This window comes from Ochotona curzoniae, unplaced genomic scaffold (assembly GCF_017591425.1).
Source record: "Ochotona curzoniae isolate NIBS_2020 unplaced genomic scaffold, NIBS_Ocur_1.0 contig_883, whole genome shotgun sequence".
In the NCBI taxonomy this organism is placed as follows: Eukaryota; Metazoa; Chordata; class Mammalia; order Lagomorpha; family Ochotonidae; genus Ochotona; species Ochotona curzoniae.
The window spans coordinates 27,538,019-27,558,134 of NW_024466599.1; the positions used below are offsets into that span (position 1 = coordinate 27,538,019).

The following is a 20,116-nucleotide window of genomic DNA, read 5'->3' on the forward strand; positions in this document are numbered from 1 at the left end:
CAGTAATACCTTGAAATTCCAAAGCCTGTAACAACTGATTGATACTTTAACTTCTACCATACAATTACACATTCTCTTCAAACAGTTCATCTCAGCCCTAAAGCCAGCGCCCGGGACTCTCACAGAGCTCCTTCCATTCTAACAGCCCAGGTGAAGTGCTCAAAAACCACAACAGTGGGGCAGACCTCGCAGCACAGCACGTTAAGCTGCTGCTTAGGATAACCACGACCCATGTTAGGCTACCAATTTGATGCACAGCTACTCTGTGCTTCTGTACAGCTTCGTATCAATGCATCTGGGAGGTGGCAGATGATGGTCCATGTACTTGGGTTCCTACCATCCAGCTGGGAGACCCAAATGGAATTACTGGTTTCTGTCTTTAGCCTGGTGCTGTTCTATTTATTTCAAGTATCTGGGAAGTGAACCAGTGGATGGAGGATCAATCAACTGATCTCCTGGGTCTAGCAGCTGAAATCCTCACCTTGTACACGCCCGGGATCCCATATGGGTGCTGGTTCTAATCCCAGCAGCCCCACTTCCCATCCAGCTCCCTGCCTGTGGCCTGCGAAAGCAGTTAAGGATGGTTCAAAGCCTTGGGACCCTGCACTTGCATGGGAGACCTGGAAGAGGCTCAAGGCTCCTGGCTTCAGATTAGCTCAGCTCTTTCTATTGCAGCCACTTGGGGAGTGAATCAGCAGATGGAAGATCTTCCTCTGTCTCTCCTTCTCTCTGTATATCTGACTTTCCAAAAAAAATAAATAAAATCTTTTTTAAAAATTAAAAAAAACTGACCTCTCCCCCTGCCATTCTGTTTTCCTATTCATAAATAATTATTTAAAAGCAATAATGCTGGCTATCTGATAAATATCTTAAGATGCTTCAGAAATTATCTTCTGTGTAAACATTAAACATCTACATAACAGCCTTTGCTTTGAGTATATCTAGAGGGTGATTAAACTGATCAAGTCAAAGACTGAGAGATTCGTAATTATTTTTTTGAGAATTGAATTCTCCTTAGTTTCTGTATTAATTGAAAGGAAAAAGAATTGATCAGCAAAGCCATTGTGCAACATCTACTGACTGCGTTCACAATGTTTCCAGAATATACCAACATCAGAATAATAAGCAAGATGAAATGTGCAACCCCACTGTAGACACAACACACAGGGTTGGAGGTGGAGGCGCTGTGTAAGCACTGTGTGGGAACCTAGCGAGGATCCGAGACAGCAGCTGGATTTAAGGGGAGAGTCAGGCATCCAGATTCTCTTAGGCTCTACTTTGGGGCCCAACAAGAATAGGTACCTCAAGGAAATCAGAAATTCACAGTGAATTACTTAAGAAACCAAAGAGAACTGCAGTTTTGTAGTACAGTCTGCTCTGTATCTCCACTCTCCGTAATTTGCTGCCATTGAAGACCGGATCTACCCCATGTACTTCCAGAACAGGAACTGTCCTGGTGTCATAATGTACTTAAAGGTGGAAATAACATCACTTCCACTCTGCAAACCGCCTCTGGACTATTCTCCAGTTTCATGAGAAGTCCTCCCATCTTCCTATGCACTCGCTACCTAGATTAAGGGCATTGTAAAACCCCATTGAATCTAGTCCCCTAAGCACTGAAATCTGGGACCTTCGCGCCTGGTCCAGGCACCATCACACGGCTCCATCTGGCTTTGAAACATGCTGCTAATGAAATCTTAAGCAACTCTCTCTTAGATCTCAGCCTATTTTATTCTTCTCACTGAGATATTCTACATGATCAGTTCTCTGCTCTTACTAATAATTCCAATGTCCTGTTCCCTCTCTTTGCAGTCCATTTGCCTTCTTGTACCTCTGGGAGAGCTTAGCAGAACACACACTCCAAACACTAGACTTTCTCGATTATTAATAATCATTTATTAGCTGTGACCTTGTGCAAAGTTATTTAACCTCTCGGTGCATCCATTTCCACACTCACTCATTTCACACAGAGTTTTTCTGAGTTGCTTCCCTGTGTCAGACATAATGTCAGAATGCGGAGTATTCAGTGGTGAATAAGGAAAAGAATTCCAGGAGCTCACACTCTACTTAGGGGGAAAGCAGCACCATCTTCATGGTGTTATTATGAAGTTTAAGTAAATTATGACGTACAGAAGTATTTTGAGTAGTGCCCAATACCAAACAGCAAGCACTCAAACATCAGCTAGTATTAATTTCACTTTTTTCCTTATCTGATTTAGATTCTCCAATGCCCTTCTCAGCAAAGAATCTCAATAAATATGCTTCCTTGTCAATTGTTCTACCCTCAGGGGAGCAGGGCAGGGCCTATGCAGAACCACCTCCTACTCACAGTGTGCCATAAAAACACCATTAGGTTCCATGGGTGCTGTGCCCCAAAAAGGTTCCAAAGCACTGTTATTACCCATATTCATATCCTTTTGCCCTACTTCTCTGCCACTGTGTATCCTCCATCCCAGGTTTTGAAATGTTTCTCTTTCTTTCAGTTAGTGGAAAGAAATTCACTTATCACTTAAGACATATATAGTGATCCAGAAACAAAGAAACAAAACAAAACCATTCCTGGAAATGTTTTTGGAATGTTAGCTAGCATTTACACACAAAAGCAACACTGGAATGTATACTACTATTAAAGGTGTATCAATCTAGCAACAATAAGCTGTTCACTTTAGCTTAAATGCAAAATATGGTATAGCTCAACAGGTGAAACATATAAAAATTAGCACATACTCAATATAAAGCTTCCAAATACCCAGTCCTTATTCTTACATGCCACGTAGCCGTACGTATTGTGCAGAACTGAAGGGCAAACTCTCCTCTCCTGGCCTGACATTAGCACAAGCACACAGGTTACACACACAGAGATGTCTATACAAAGACACACCAGGCAGACAGAAGACACACACACACACACACACACACACAGATGTCTATACATGGACACACCAGGCAGACAGAAGACAGCCGTTACATACCTCTACATCTGAAGCACTTCGGGGCTGCGCTTGGCATAGCATATTTAATAACTGCAAAATTAATTCTTCCACGTATTGAAGAGCATCATCATTAGACTCAAGAGTAGGATGAACTTGCCCCTGAACCTATAAACAAAAAAGCAAGATAATTAAAAGTGGGATTGTTTCATCTAATTAAACTAATTTTTAATGAGTATTTATACTCAAGGATATAGAATGACCTGTGAATACAATCTTAGACTGGATTGCCACTCCTCAGAGGAAACACTGAGCTAAGAAGTCTTAAACCATTCGGCCAGCTGCTTTAATCACATTCAGTACAGCAATTATCAACCCAACTATACTTTACCTATATGTAAGCCTCTGCACTCCATTAGATGACTGAATCACTTGCAGTAAAAATAAGGAGAATTTGGACTAGACCCCAGAATTTGTGGTCCTGAATCCATTCACACACTATCACATTCTCACTAGTATCAGTAGCTATCCACCTTTGTAAACTTGTTCCTCCTCAACACACTGAGATTAAACAAACTTTCAACAAAGGATTTTTTTAAGGGAATGCAGTAAAAGTGTTTACATGTCTGCAAACGCTTAAACCATCTGCTCAGATATCCTTTACCATCATGCTTGGCTCTGCTTCATTCATCACTGAAGGTTAATACAGCATGGTGGGCTTTTTCTACCTGTCACGCTCCCTTCCTTTTGGAAACTCTTTCCTTAAAATTAATGACACATGCTAGTTCTCTTCTAGTTCTCTTGACTGCTTTCCTTCCTTTCCTTATAGATTTCCTACATCTTCCTCCACTCCTCAAATGTGGATATCAGTCTTATCTGTTTCCTCTTTCCTTCTACTCTTTAACAAAGATTTATTTATTTGAAAAGCACAGGTACAGAAAGAGGGAGAGGAAATCAGAGATCTTCCATCCACTAGTTCACACCACAAAAGGCCTCAATGACCAGTACTAGAACAGACCAGGCCAAGCCAGGAGCTCCAACTAGGTTCCTCACCTGGGTGCAGGGGCCCAAGGACTTGGGCCAACTTATGCTGCTTTCCCCAAGCCATTAGCAGGCAGCTAGATCGCAGCAGAGCAGCTGGGACCAACACTGAAGGCAGTGGTTTAACCTACAACTCCACAATGCCAGAGCCATCTCTCTCTCTTTTTTTTTTCCTTAAAAAAATATTTATTTTTATTGGAAAGGCAGATTTACAGAGAATAGAAGATACAGGGAGAGAAAATTTTTCCATTTGCTGGTACATTCTCCAAATGCTGTAATGGCCAGCATTTGATCCAAAAGGGGAGCCAGGAGTTTTTTCGGGTCTCCCACATGGGTGCAAGGTTCCAAGAACTTGGGTCATTCTCCGCTGCTTTCCCACTCCATTAGCAGAGAGCCTGGACTGGAAATGAAGCAGGCAGGACACAAACAGGGCCCACAAGAGATGCTGGAGTACTAGCCTGCTGAGCCATGGTACGAGCACCTGACCCCATCTCCTCCTATCACAAGTAATCTCATTTGTTTTTAATCTGAACCCTCATACTTATGCGGATGACCCTAAATATATCCCTGGTCTTGATTTCTCTTTAAGCGCTATACTTTCAGGCTGAGTATGAGTTGTAGCTGCTACGATGTTGCTCAGGACATCAGTATCCCACAGCGGAGAGCCTACTTTAAGTCTTGGTTTCTCCCTTTCTGATCTGACTTCCTACTGATGCACACCCTGGAAAGAGTAGGTGATGACTCAAGTATACAAGTCCTGCCACTCAATGGGAGGCCCAGAGACGCTACTGGCTTCTGAGTTTGGCTTGGCCCAGTGCTGGCTGTTGTGGCCACCTCAGAAGTGAACCAGCAGATGAAGATCACTCTAGCTCACTCCCTCTCTCTGTAACTCTTTCAAAATAAAAAAATAAAATAAAAATGTACATCACAAATGGAAAATACTTACTTCAAATAAACATACCTATTTTGGAAAGATACAATATGCCTAGTTCTTGCTTTCACTGAGATACAATCCTGGAAAATGTAACTATAATGGGACTGCCGTCCAGCCCAAGATCCCATCACATAAACACATCTTTTAAGAACCATCAACTTTCAGGATTAAAAGGGATCTCAGAGGTCACACAACTCAGTCCCTCTACTTGGTAGACAAGAACAAAACAAGATACCATGATCCTGTTGCTAACTAGCTATACTGCAGGCACTAAGCCTGTGCTTCCTTGTGTCTAAGTCACAGCTCTTTCCACTAACCCCGCACCCCGCCCCGACTGTCCAATGTGGGAAAATCTGGCCACGATTCCAATAGACATAGCAAAGTAGAGAGTGAACGCATATGAACTACACCTACTTTCATAGTGGACTTCAATATAAAACTTGACTTGAAGCATGCTGTCATACTTTAATCAACATCAGCATGTCATGAATGGAAACACAGCCCTATAAACATTAATAATTTGGAACATAAGATATCACTGATTATCCAAAGGATTCCAATGGTTATAAATTAAATTATAAACACTAATAATGTGGCATAAATAAAAATGCTACAAGTATTAAGGTAAAAGCATCTAATCAATAACGATTCAAATTACTTTTTAAAAATATCAAAATCTCTTTAAGAGGTGGTTTAGGTAACCCAAAACACATTATAAAGTGTTCAGTGTGCTGCTGCTTAAGCCGCTGCTTACAACACAGTCATTGTGCGGGGGAGTGCTAATGTGAATCCCAGCTGCTCCACTTCTGATCCAGGCCCACGCTCCTGGGAAAGCAGCAGAGGATGGCTCAGTTGCCTGGGCTCCTGTCACAGATGTGGGACACATGGACGGAGTTCTGGACTTGTGGCTTCACACTGTCAAGCATTGGCCACTGAGGCCTTTAGGGGAGTGAACCAGCAGACAGAAGAGCTATCCCTATTTCAAATAAAGCTCATCTTAAACAAAACAAAGTGTAAAAAGTGATCACGTTATCTCAAAATTAATTTTAAAAGCAATCAATGTTAAGAAAAAAAAAAACCAGAATTTCTTCACCAATGTATCTCCAGTTCTTCAATTTACACTTTTTGCTGAAACACTGCGTTCAGATTCACTCTGTTGTCCATGCCTGTTATTCAAACTCCTACCCATTTATCTAACTACTGAACTTTTAAAAGTCAGATTTCAGGGTGGGTATTTTGTCTGACAGTTAACAGGTCTTCATTCCACATCACAGTGTCTGGGTTTAACACCACCTGCAGCTCCCAAGCCCAGCTTTCTGCTAACACAGGGCATGGGAGACAGATGTGACAGCTAGCTCAAGCAATTGGCTGCTGCCATCCATGTGGGAGACTTTGACTGAGTCCCAGGCTCCCAGTTCCCAGTCTTCAGCCCCACCTGATCCCAGATCAATCACTAGGAAAAGCCAGCAGATAGGCTTTATCTCATTTGGGGAGATTTCCCTGTTCCTTATCTATCTCATTCACTTGGCCAATCTATTAAATCTACTAAATGCCAGAGTTAGTGCTGGATATATAAAAATGAATCAAATAGAGTTCTTGCTTGTATGGACCTTAAACGCAAGGTTCTGTGCTAGTCTCTATCCCAGTACCACATTCTGTTATTGAGTTTATCATGCTGAATTTTAATTCTGTCTCCTTGTCCACTTACTCTACGGACAAGGATGCTCCAATTGGGCAGGGTTTTGTGTCTAACACATCAAAGGGTTATTTTCTCCTTGTTTCTGCTCCAAACCCCTGACATTCAGGAAATACTGGAATACTCAAAGCTTCTGTGTTGTCAATGTGAGAGGCATAAAACATTTGTTTTTTAGAAGTAAGATTTAACAGGATGGTTGCTGCATTGATTTCAGGAGAACAAGCCCTCAAATCAGAAACTCCTCAACACACAAAGGCATTATAACTGAAACAGATGCTTTCTATGTAGAATGAAGCAACTATACATCTACAACAACAGTTAGGGACAACATTAACTTGATGCTGCTTATAATTCCGGCGCACATAATTCAAATGTTAAGTATGGCACTCTACGTAATAAATATTTAGAATTTCAAGTATACACTATCTTATTTATTGTAGGTTACTAGAGGCTAAATAAAACCCATTAAATAAATCAAACAAGTAGAATTAGTTTTCTTAAGCTCTGCTTTCTGCACATTAACCCTATCAAGCCCTACCCCTATCAAAGCCAGGATGGGAAAGGTCATTTCCACAAAAGACAAAACAAATTATTCAACTTCCTTAGAAACAAAAAAACCTTCAAAACCTCTGACTGAAAAGCGAAGACAATGGTCTGTACTTAAGAGGCTGGTGCCAATTTCTAAAAACACACAGATTGTTCTTTATTCTTTCATGGAAGAGTCGAAGACACCTTTTTAAACAGCAGACAGAGGTAGTATTATGTTTCACATACGGATGGAATAAAGACACCTCTTTGAGATAGTGTTACAGCTGAAGTATTTCGTCCTATCATAAATGGTACTCAAAGATCTTTCATAGTTTGAATGATCAAATTGCTCAAGGCTGTGCAGAACAAATTACCCTGCTAAGCCCAGGACTGCTGCTAGAAGCCAGATGCACTGAACAGAACCAGATGTAAAACTGGACATAGCATTTCCTTTATATGTAATCTTCAAACCCTATAGACATGGAAAACTTCACATACTTCTTTAAATGTAGTTCCTTAAAATAATCTAATGAGATAAGCCAACACTTCTCCAAAGAATTAGTGAATAACCATGAACAAAATTCCAAATGGTGGCCCTGTGCAGTAGCCTTGCAGCTAAAGTCCTTGCCTTGCATGTGCCAGGATCCTATATGGGAACTGGTTCTAATCCTGGCCATCCTACTTCCCATCCAGCTCCATGCTAGTGGCCTGGGAAGGCAGTCGAGGATGGCCCAAAGCCCTGGGACCCTGCACCCACATGGGAGACCAGGAGGAAGCTCCTGGCTCCTGGCTTTGGATCGGCTCAGCTAGAGCTTTTGCACCCATTTGGGGAGTGAATCATCGGATGGAATATCTTACTCTCTGTTTCTCCTCCTCTCTGTACATCTGACTTTCCAATAAAAATAAAACAAATCTTTAAAAAAAATTCCATATGAGCATGACAGTACTTCTAAGGCACAATCACCATATTCAGTTGAATCTACTACCTCTTGAACTTCATGCCTTTGGATATTCCTGAAGAATTACCTGCTTCTACCATCTTCTCTAGTAATTTCTAGTGGATCATGAAATAACATTGCTGGCAACCATTGCCAGCCAGAATCTTCGGATCTGAAAAGGCAAAGGGATCAGGGCTGCATCAATTCCTGGCTGTCTGATCTAAGAGTCCTCCAAGCGTGTTCAGGAGCCCCTTGGGTAAACTGGCAGAAAACACCATGTTGAATTCTGATTAATCTTTAATAGCCTTTTCCAGCTAATGGCTCTCTGAAGAATTAGAAAGGCTTCTAGGTTGTATTCTGTCACGTCTGGAGCCTTGATCTGCTACCTTATTTATAAATATGAGAGAATTTGAGACAAAGCTAGTATTCTCAAAACCCCTACTACAGCAAAACAGCAAAGATGTGGATTGTCAAACCTCACTCTCACTGTGACAACTGCTTAATCAATGTTTGATGCTCTACGTACTTATCTCTTCTCACTCTGAAGTTGTTTTAAAACTTGAGACAAAATTTTTCATTCCAAAAAAAAATTAAAATTGAAAAAGACAAATGTGGACTGTGCTATGGTGTAATAGGCTTAGCCTCTGCCTGCAGGACCAGCATCCCATATGATTACCTGTTTGAATCCCAGCTGCACCACTTCTGATCCAGTTCCCTGCTTACGTGGGAAAGCAGCAAAAGATGGTCCAAGTCTTTGGGCCCCTGTACCCATGTGGGAGACTAGAAAAAAAATCCCCTGGCTCCTGGCTTTGGATGGGTCTAGTTCTGACCATTTGCAGCCATTTGGGGAGTTGAAACAGTGGATGGAAGATCTATCTGTCTCACCATCTCTCCCTGTAAATCTGTGTTTCAAATAAAAACAAATACTTAAAAAAAAAAAACCCAAATCATATATTTCCCATAAATATCAAATCAATGCTTGGCCTAGCGGTGCAGACCCTCACATCTCACACTGAAATGCCTTGGTCTGGTTCCTCGCTCTGGCTCCAGACTCCTGCTTTCTGCTAGTGCAGGTTCTGGGAGACAATGACTGGGTTCGAGTGACTGGTTCCCACACTTCCATGGGTCACTGGGATGCATTCCTGGTTTGTAGCTTCACCCTGGCCCAGCTCCAACCACCACAGACATCGGGGGAACTCAGGAGATGGGAGCTCTGTCTCTTTCTCCCTCCCAAATAATAATGGAGTTATGTTTGAAGTGCAGTGATGACAAGAAGAGGAGTTGGCATTGTAGCACGCCTAGTAGGCTGTGATGCCAACATCCCATATGAGTCTTGTGTAAGAGCCACTTTGAGTCCTGACTGTTCCATTTCTCATCCAGCTCCCTGTTAATGCAATTGGGAAAGCAGCAGAAAGCAGCCAATCACCTGAGCCCCTGCCACCCATGTGGGAGGCCAAATGGAGTTCCAGGCTCCTGGCTTTGACCTGGGCTACTTCTGCCATTTAGGTAATGAACCAGGAAACAGAAGTTCTCTGTTTCTCTCCCCCCCACACACACTCTTCATTTGACTCTGCCTTTCAAATAAAATAATAAAATCCTTTGTAAAAAAAAAAATAATAAGCTTAGCTTAGATAGTGTAGCAAGTATCAGAACTTTTCACAAGATACATTCAAACCAGCGTACCAACGTGTGACAGGCAGAGAACAAAGAGCATTTACCCGAAAAGGTTAACACATAGGATGGCAGGAACAAACTGATGTGTTGATCCAGGGAGTATGTGTGGGGAAAGCTGAGGCTTGGCAGACTAGGCTTCTATCTATCACACTAAAGAATTGGGAAATGACAAGTGAAACAGAATAACTGACCAAGATTCCTTTTTCTCTAAAGTTTTACTTATTTTTATTGGAAAGGCATATCAGATTTACAGAGAAAAGGAGAGACAAAGATCTTCCATCCACTGGTTCATTGCCACAATGACCACAAGACCAGAGCTGAGCCTATCCAAAGCCAGGAACCAGGAGCCAGGAACTTCTTCCGGGTCTCTCAACGTGGGTGCAGGGTCTCAAGGCTTTGGACCATCCTCTGCTGCTTTCCTAAGCCGTAAGTACAGACATGGATGGGAACTGGAACAGCCAGCACAGAACCAGCATCCATATGGGATCCCAGCACTTGCAAGGTGAGGATTTTGCCATTGAGCCATCGCTCTGGACCAACTCAGCAGCTTTAAACAAGACATTGAATATTACTAAATGCTGAAGTCAAAGTGTCAGTATGAAGAGCGGATTAAGAAAGAGATGAGGTAAAGTTCTTTGGAATAATAGCATAGGCTCTGTAAGAATTAGATGTAAGACTCAGACAAAGCCAGAAAGTGTGGAAGATAGAACAGGCTAAAGGTGGAAGGAGCTGGGTCTGGGTTCATATTTTAGAGGTCTCAAGTACCTGGGTTCCTGAGACCTCTGGTGAAAGAGCAGACTGCCTGCTTCAGCTGGTCCAGGCCTGTATGTCGCATGCATTTGGAGAGTGAACCAGTGGGTGGGAATTCTGTGTCTGTCTTCCCTTCCTGCTGCCTTTCAAGTGAGAGAAATATTAAGGTAGAATACAAAAGTGTGTGTGTCACTTAGGGAGCTCATTAACCATGCAGAATCACTCCATGTCAACCATTCCCTTTGAGAAGGATGTGATGAGTAACACAATCCGCATCTTAACCTTGGGAGACTCCTGCAAGCACTCCAGACGGTTCCAAGCACTGACAGACACAACAGGACTCCTATGGTCCTGGATATATCTAGAGAAATCAGGGGAGAATTCAAAGAAGATCTTTATTTTGAACTGACATTTGACAAACAAATGGAAACTTGCTAGGTGAATCAAGTGGGAAGGCAACCAGATGGGGTAATACAGGTAAACACAAAGGCATGAAAGGACTTCACCAAAGCTTAGGAAATGTCACACGGTTTGGTGTGGTTGGAGCAGAAGGAAGTACAGTATAGGCACAGATGGCAGGTGATAAAAAAATTCTGTATGCATGCTAAGAAGATCATAACTACATTTAAAGTATAGGGCCTAGGGAATTTCATCTTAAACAGTTCAGTTATGAAACTCTGGAATCACACAGTATCCATACTTTCAGGACAATAGTTTGTCTTAAAAGGAGCCTAGTTGGCTTTAAATTCATAGAATGAGAGAAGGAATGACAGTAGGAAAAGTTACCTTTCAGCAATGGTTCTTGGATTGTGTAGTATCTAAAATTAAATATTCAAAAACATGTACTTAAAAATCAAGCATACTGAATTAGAATGACCAAAAATAGAACAGTGTGCCCACATGATATGTATATAAACACAGGGTATACATATATAATTCCTAGTTCTTCCACTGACAGGTGCATATTAATATCTTAGAGATTATGATCACATCCAGTGCCCAGATCTTAGTTTCTAATATTATCCAGTAAAAGAAACCAAGGTTTAACAAAGAATGGCTGGGGGAGCTAAAAACCCAGGCTTGTGGGTTTTGAGAACTGGCCAGCTGTTTTCATCTCTGAGAAGACCAATAGAAAAGAAACCATGGGATCAAATGTTAGTTACTTCTCAAGCCTTAGAGAGCCACTTTGAAAGGAAGGAGCTTTGAGAAAGTTCTCATGGTGCTACTCAAGGCCACTCTGGCTTTTAACTTCATTCTAACTGGTGTGGTGGAAGGTCCTCCAGATGAAGCAAGTACCATGTAGGATGCCTCAGCCAGTGCTGAACCCTGTGCATGATCAACGCAGGGACGTCACATTCCAGCACAACACAGCAATCAAGCTGTGAAGCAGCACTCAGGAAGCAAGTCTCAGGGTTAAGATCACTAAAATCCAAATGCAGTTTCTAAGTACAATATAATTAAACTAGAAATCAACAAAACAGCCAGAAAATTCCACAAGTACTTGGAGACTACAGACATAATTCTAAACCTAGGTCAAAGAAAACAAACAGCTTGAGCAGTAATGACCACACAGCATATCAGAACAGGTGGGATGCTCTGGAAGTCATGCCTAAAGGGAAATTCTGTAGCTACATAGACTTAAATAAGAGTCATTAACAACAACAACAACAACAAAAAGGATGGATCCAGCATGATGGCTCAATGGTTAATCCTCCACCTTCAAGTACCAGCTTCCCATATGGGCACCAGTTCGTGTCCTGGCTGCTCCACTTTCCTTCCAGTTCCTTGCGTGTGGCCTGAGAAAGCATTAAAGGATGGCCAAATGCTTTGGGACCCTGTACCTATGTGGAAGACCCTGAAGAAACTCCTGGCTACTGGCTTCAAATCAGCTTAGCTCTAGCTGTTGTGGTCTCTAGGGGAATGAGCCAGTAGAAAGATCTTTCTCTCTCTCTTCTCTGTAAATCGGTCTTTCCAATAAAAATAAATAGAATCTTAAAAAAAAAAAAAAAAAGAATAAAGAATGGCTGGGGCTTTCATGATGGCTCATTTGGCTAATCCTCCTTCAAGTACCAGCATCCTGTGTGGGCACAGTTTCATGTCCTAGCTGCTCTGCTTCCCATCCAGCTCCCTGCTTAAGGCCTGGGGAAGCAGCAGTGATTGGCCCAAAGCCTTGGGACCCTTCACCCATGTGGGAAACTTGGAAGAAGTTCCTGGCTCCTGACTTTGGATAGGCTCAGCTTTGGCTGTTGTGGCCACTTGAGGAGTGAGCCATGAATGGAAGATCTGTCTCTCCTCTCTGTAAACCTGCCTTTCCAATAAATAAATAAATCTTAAGAAAAACAAACAAACAAACAAAAAGAATGGCTTGTCCTACATCTGGGGAAGGGGATATACAAAAAGGAGCCTAGAGTGTCTTGTAGGATCAGAAAGCAGAGATGTGCTTAGAAAACCAAAGGATAAGGATATACCATAGCCCAGCAGGGAGGAAATCAAAGAAGGAATAAAAGATGTGAGAGGAACTATTGAAGAGGAAAAAACTGAGCAATAGTGTAAATGACATTCATAATCTAGAATATAAGATACCTGAGTCCACAATGTTAATATGCACAGATATATGAAACATACACATTTCCTAAATAAACATCCTTGTATTTACATATATGCCCCTCAATCTTTTCCACATCCTTGGGAAGCAAGCTGGTGGGAATGATGGGCAGCACCTCATCAGAAAGTCACGGAAGAGGGTAGAATCTGCCTAGTCGGTGATCAAGGTTATCATCAAGACACGGACTCAGCACGAACCCTTGGATGTGCTGTGGTGAAAAGGTCACAGGTGCCAAAAACCCACGACCTCAGTACAACTGTAAGAAAAACAGGAACAAACCAAAATTGAGAGGAATTCTTAGAAAAAAAAAATCAGACTGCTGCTTTTCACAGTGGTCAGAGATAAAGTCTGAGCAACCACGAGAGGACAGGGAGATGACAAATCATACTGAATGGATCTTATGGCAGGAAAAGGCTAATGGGGAGAAAGTAGAGAGAAGTGAGCAAGGTGCCCATGTTAGGACATAGCGATACCGCAGTAGTAACACTGCCTTCTTACTGTGACAACTGTACTCTGGTGTCACAGCGTAAGGGGAAACTGGGTGGAATATTTGGGAATTCTCTGAACTACCTTTGCAACTTTTTTTGTGAATGTAAATATCTACAAGGAAATTTACGGCCTTCCAAGTCAACAATAGGGGAAAAAGGGGGGAGGGGGAAAGATTTTATTATAAACACAAGGTTAAGAATTAGAGGTGGTGGGGACAATAAAACACCCCTGAGAAGAAGGAAAAAATTTTTCTTAAGTCTGTACTTTGAGAAACACTAAATACATTTAAAAATCAGTGGGATAATCATCAAGGAAAAAAAGACAAAGGAAGACTACTACATAAACAAATGAATGGCGTAATCTCAATATAAGAGAATTTTAAAAAGATAAAACTATGAAAAACTTCACAGCCGAGTTTTTGAACATTTAGGTTAGGTAAATAAATGCCAAAAAAACTGCAAATTACCGGAACTGACTCAAAAAGACAAACATTCCTAATGGTTCTTTAATCATCAGAGAATTGTATCAAGAGAATTTTACAGGGCCAGTGCTATTGCAGAGAGGTACGTCCTGCCAGTGACACCAGCGACCCTGATCAGGCTGCAGGCTGGAGTCCTGGTTACTCTGCGTCTGATCCAGCTAAGGCAACTAGGAAAGTAGCAGAGGGCGATTCACATACTTGAGCCCCTGACACCCAAGGGGGGACCCAGGTGGAGCTCCAGGCTTTGGCTTCGCTTTCATGTATCTCCAGCCTTTTGGAGAATCAGCAAATGGAAAAGCTCTGTCTCTGCCTTTCAGATAAATAAATGTTTAAACTTTGTAAAAGAGGAGGGAATCTTATGGTACAAATTGAATTTTATTTAAAGTTTACTAGCGGACAGATTAAAATCTAAGTCAAAAAAGCTCAAGAAAATGGTTAAATGGAGCTCATATGGGATGTTGGTGTCTCAGGCAGAGTTTAAACCCACTATGCCATATACCACCTGCCCCCTCTCTTTGCCTTTAAATTAATTCTTTTAAAAAGCATGCAGCATTCTCTTTGCTCTTAGAATAATTCCCACTATAGACAAGCAAATCACTTTGTTTATACTGACCTAGAGTATACACTTTATCTGATATGTTCATGTCATCAACCTCAAGTGCAACAGTGTTCAAGTTAGCTTGATTTTTGGAAAGTGTTAAGATTAAATGTGAATTGAAAATTCATAAAATCTTTACATGGGACCAGCATTGTGGCCTGGTGGGTAACTGCTGCCCGTGGCACTAGTGTCCTGTGTGGATGCCAGTTCATATCCCAGCTGCTCCACCTCCAATCCAACACCCTGCTGGTAGCCTAAGAAAAGCAGTGGGATCATGGGAATGAGAGTCTGGGCCCCTGCACCCAAATGGGCACCCTGGATGGGACTCCTGGGTCCTGACTTGGGCCTGGTGAGGGAGGCCCTGACTACTGTGGCTGTCTTGGAGGTGAACCAGCAGCTACAAGATTCTCTTTCTCACTCTCTCCTTCCCTCTCTCCCTCCTTCCCTCCCTGTAACTCTTTATAAATAGCCAAATAAGTTAAAACAAAAACTAATGGTTATAAAGTTATAAACACAAAATTCTAAGAAGTCTAATTTCTACTGCTGTCTTCTGTTCTCTATATACTTCCTCCCATTTTCCCAACAACTTCATGTGTACATGCATGTATGTGTGTTCTACAGTATGACAAATTCTGTTACTGCTTTGGTTTTTTCTTTTTTAAAGATTTATTTTTTATTATTTTTTTATTGGAAAGGCGGATATACAGAGAGGAGAGACAGAGAGGAAGATCTTCTGTCCGATGATTCACTCCCAAAGTGAGCGCAACGGCTGATACTATGCCGATCCGAAGCCAGGAGCCTCTCCCGGGTCTCCCACGCGGGTGCAGGTTCCCAAAGCTTTGGGCCATCCTTGACTGCTTTCCCGGGCCACAGGCAGGGAGCTGGAAGGGAAGCGGGGCTGCCGGGATAGAACTGGCGCCCATATGGGATCCCGGGCATGCAAGGCGAGGACCTTAACCACTGCGCCACCGCGCCGGGCCCTATTGCTTTGGTTTTAATAAGCCAATAGATATCCATACTTTTAAGAGTTACTTAAATAAATGAAACCATACCATAAAAATGTATTTTAAAAAGAAAAAGGTTAAGGCCAATGACACGGACCTGGGGTTCAATCACACACTCACTGGTAACACCAGCAGCAGCCAAGGGTGGATTAAAGCCCCCAACAGAGGGTACACAGAGGAGCAGAGAGGGTCAGATGAAATAAGAGGGAGACGCTGAAGACAGCCAAGAGGAGCAGGAACAGACCGGGTACACTGACTGTAAGAAGTCAAAGGAGACGTGAACTTCAGCAGCCAGGATGTGGGCTGCAAATGCTGTAACACTCAAGCAGGATTTTAAGAAAATCAATAAATGCGGCAATTAGCACGTAACTGGCAGCCTTTGTGACAGTATGAACAGAGTGCTGGTTCAGAATCCACATTACACAGAATTGAGAGTAAATGGGAAGAAAGAGGGTATAAGTGAGATCCTGCACGCATTCTCACACAGCTGTAGCAGTGTCTCCACGGCTTGCTCCTTCTGAACAATCTACTTTTTTTTAATATATGCAGTATGTATGTGTATGTGTGTGTGTGTATATAAATATATGTATATATATATATTTTTTTTTTTTGAAAGGCAAACTCACAGAGAGAAGGAGAGAGATTTTCCATCTGCCGAGCCACTCCCCAAATGGCTCCTCTGACCCAAAGCCGTCAGTCATCCTCCATTGCTTTCCCAGGCCATAAGCAAGAGAGCTGGATCAGAAGTGGAGCAGCCAGGACAAGAACTGGTGACCACATGGGATGTCATGCCACAGAGAGAGGATTAGTATGCTATGCCACTGTGCCACCTATTGTCTCTTAAATGTCACCTCCTCAGAGAGGCCACCCTCAGACAGTTTTCCAAAAGCACTCCTTCCTTGTCTCTCAGATCCTCGTTCTTCATTCTATTTACTGTTATCTGAAACCACACTATTCCGTTTCTACTTGCTGACTTTCCCTTATTAGAATATAAAACCCATTTGCAATCTCCCAGAATCTACAGAATTTCCTAGCACTGCTGTGGCTGGTTGGTTAAATGATTAAGAAACAAAACACATGAAACAGAAAGCTCATATTTGTTAAGAAAGTAAAAGATCCCCAAAATTTGATATAAAATTATTATACCTGATACAAAATCCCTGCCATTAATCTCAAAACTCCTCACAAGCAACCAAAAATTCCCTTCCAACTGAATACAAAAATCTATCTCTACTTTCTATGATTTAATCTATTTTCTCTCAAGTACTACCAGACAGTTTGGGAAAAAAAAAGTACCACTATTTATAAGCTCTATTTTAACTACTAGTCTCATTGTCTACTTTTACATATTCTATAAATATTCAGTTTTCCATCTGCATAAGGGTTAAATTAACTGTTGCTCTTTGCCCTGCACTCATTGCCAGCTTCCCAGGTCCTTAACCTGAAATCCCTGGACTCTGCCCGCTCTACATAAACTGAAGGGTGCCTGTGCACGGCGGACCACCAAAACCCGAGGCATCAGGATGCTCAAGGTAGCCCGTGTGCCATGCTATACAAACTGCCATTCCTGCAAAGTCAAGGGAAGATGGAAAAAGACTTGGGTTTAAATAACCAACAAAAGCTAAGTGTCATTTCTCTTTTACTAGCTCGCTGCCTCCTCCCTGAGTCCCTTATTCCAGACTGGCATCCTGGCTCACAAGCAGGGGTCTTCACCTTCGGCATTACTGACATGTCTTTTGTGGGGCTGCCCTGTGCACAGAGCAGGGCTGAGCAGCATGCTTGGCCTCCAAACACAAACCACCATTGGCAGCTTCCTCCAAGCTGTCTCCAGTCACTGCCAAAAGACCACTTGGTGGGCAAAACCCAAGCTGACAGAATTGGTGGTCTAGAAAAACATACCTTTCCTTGCCTTTTCACAGTCCCCCGTATGCAAATGGATTTCCTCTCTACCATAAATTGTCTGGAATAAAAACACAATCGCTTAACATTTCATAACTTTTTCTCAACCTAACCCAGCAGTCCTCCTCTCTACAGTTGATGATTTTTTACAATTATCCCTTTGTGTTTCCACAACATGAATTCATTTATAACCCAATGTTTAAAAATAACTAAGTACACACACATACAGACATACCTTACATATCTACCACACATAAAGAAACTGCACTTTTTGAAATCGCACTTTTGTGAGGAGACAGGTGCAATACTTTAAAATTTGTTCAATCTACAGAAATGACAGAAAATTGCAAATAAAATCTTCTTACACTAGGTATTCAAAAACAAAAACATCCTATGCCACTCAAATTTCAAAACTGCAAGGTATTTACTGGTTAGTACCAATAAACGATGTGGTGTACTTTCACTTCTACCAGGACAGGACGACAGGGTCAGCCAGACCCAGGGATGATCAGATGTTTCTGACTGCAATGCCATTGCCAAGTGTAACAGGTTCCATCCAGGAATCCTTGTTCCACCTTCAAAATCAGAGATGTGCTCTGCTAGTAGGTTTTAACTAGATCAAGACTCAACAAATACTTAACTTGTTTGCTAAGAAGCCAAAGAAAAGCAAGCACAAAAGCAGAGACAGAACTGTGCAGAGAAACAGCACACCAGCCCGGGACTGGAGCTGAGTCGGCAGAAGGGCTGCAGATGAGATAGGGAGAGCAGAGGCAGGGGCGCTTCCGACTCGGACTCCGGCTGTGCTAGGCTGGCACTTAGGGAAAGCCAGTGTCGTTCCAGCTTATTTACAGGATACAGTGCTACCTTTTACTGCAGGGAAGCAAAAGTTGGTCACTGTGGTTACAAATTCCATGTGACAATTAATCTTCGAGAAACATTCATGGGGCATGTAAAAAAAAAAAATTTCATAGATCTACCAGAGCTGTTCAAGGTCCTTTCCCTTTTCAAACATCTGTATGCATGAAGTTGGATTTTCATCATAAGTAGATTTCAACTAAAACAGGGTATCACCACTGATGAAATGCCAAGGAAATATGAGATACAGGCTTTGGTCTAGTAAGCCAAATATTAAAGACATGTGCAAAAATGTAAAGCATTACAAGTTAAACCTTGTTTTGAAAAAGTTATTTTAATAAAAATGTTATTTTTGATAGTATATACTATATTCAAGTTTTTAAAAAATAAATCTGAATACTGTAAAATTTTCTTTCCTTAAAAATGAGTACTATTACCCATAAAAGCAGCATTGTTTGGGAGTCTCAAATTTTTTAGAGTATGAGAGGACTCCTTGTTGAGTCAACTACAAAAAAATTTTCCCCTTCCACCTACCAAATCATAATCCTATTAACTCACTGGTTTTTCAAAACGTGGGAGAGGGTCCCAAGAGGAGTCATCACTCAACTGGATCTCACCTGGCTCAGGCGAGGGTGCTGTCTCCAGCCCCGGCCTTGTCACTCTGTGAAGGCTGCCAAAGGTGTTCCCTGAAACTTGTATCAAACTTACTCATAGTTTCATTCAGAAAGACTATCTCAACATGATCACCTTCAAGTTCACCCTCCAGTAGACATCAGAAGTGCGGTGTTCTATACAAAGAGAATCACAAACTTCTTTGAATCTTTCTTATAAAGAACTCTGAGGTCCCTGAGGATGTCTAAGAATCCCAGCTTGAGAAAATACTGAGGATTGGTGGATGGGGAGAAATCAGTCTAAACAGGCCTTTCAGTGTAAGAGAACAGGAAAAAAATCACAGTTCAAGGATGGCTTGATCCAGTGAGAAAGGGGAGGCAGATTTCCCAGGGTCCCAGGAGATCCAAGCATTCTGTAGCTTCTGATTCAAGTTCTTCAGGCTACATTCAAAAATTGGTATTTGAGTGCAAGTGCCAGAGCCGAGCCTCCTCAGAGGCTTAGATGGAGCAGTGGAGAGCATGACCAGGTGTACATGGAGGATATGGCAGTCCATCAGAACTTGCAGAGGAAACCTGGCTCCACGACAGAGCACAGAACAAATCAATCAACTACCCCAGCCATATGTTGGCAGTGCGAAACTGGGCAAATGGACACTCTAAGGTGGACTATGTCAATCAGGGGATTCTGCAGCAATTTCATCGTGCTTGGAATGGCGAGACTGGCAGCAACACATAAATGTTGAACTATCAAAACCACTTGAACAAGACCCTCGGAATATGCCCCACATTGGGGACCTGGGATAGGTGGGAGGCTGGGTGGGGCTTCTCCCTTTATCTCCCCCTTTACCCCAGATACAGAAAAAAAAATGTGGAAATAATAGTCTGACCCACTTAAAAAAATAAATATAAAAAAAGATAAAATGTGGAGAAAATGGAATCTTCACACAGACAATGGGAATATAAAATGGTAAGGCGGGCAACTTGGAAAATCATCTATTAGCTCCTCAAGAAGAGAATTACCACACAACACATAAGTTCCTTTCCAAGAGAAATGAAAAATTATTACTCAAAATGTGTCCACAA

The 20,116-nt window shown here is 42.0% G+C and overlaps 1 protein-coding gene across 2 annotated transcripts in view; it reads right to left on the bottom strand.

The window, feature by feature from the left end:
- SOS1 (SOS Ras/Rac guanine nucleotide exchange factor 1) overlaps positions 1-20,116 on the bottom strand; it is a 115,179-nt gene that overhangs the window by 64,035 nt on the left and 31,028 nt on the right. For both annotated transcript variants that reach the window (XM_040993121.1, XM_040993120.1), the window contains exon 2: positions 2,973-3,098. In XM_040993121.1, the coding sequence (XP_040849055.1) occupies positions 2,973-3,098 (126 nt within the window). The remainder of the gene's footprint in view (positions 1-2,972; positions 3,099-20,116) is intronic.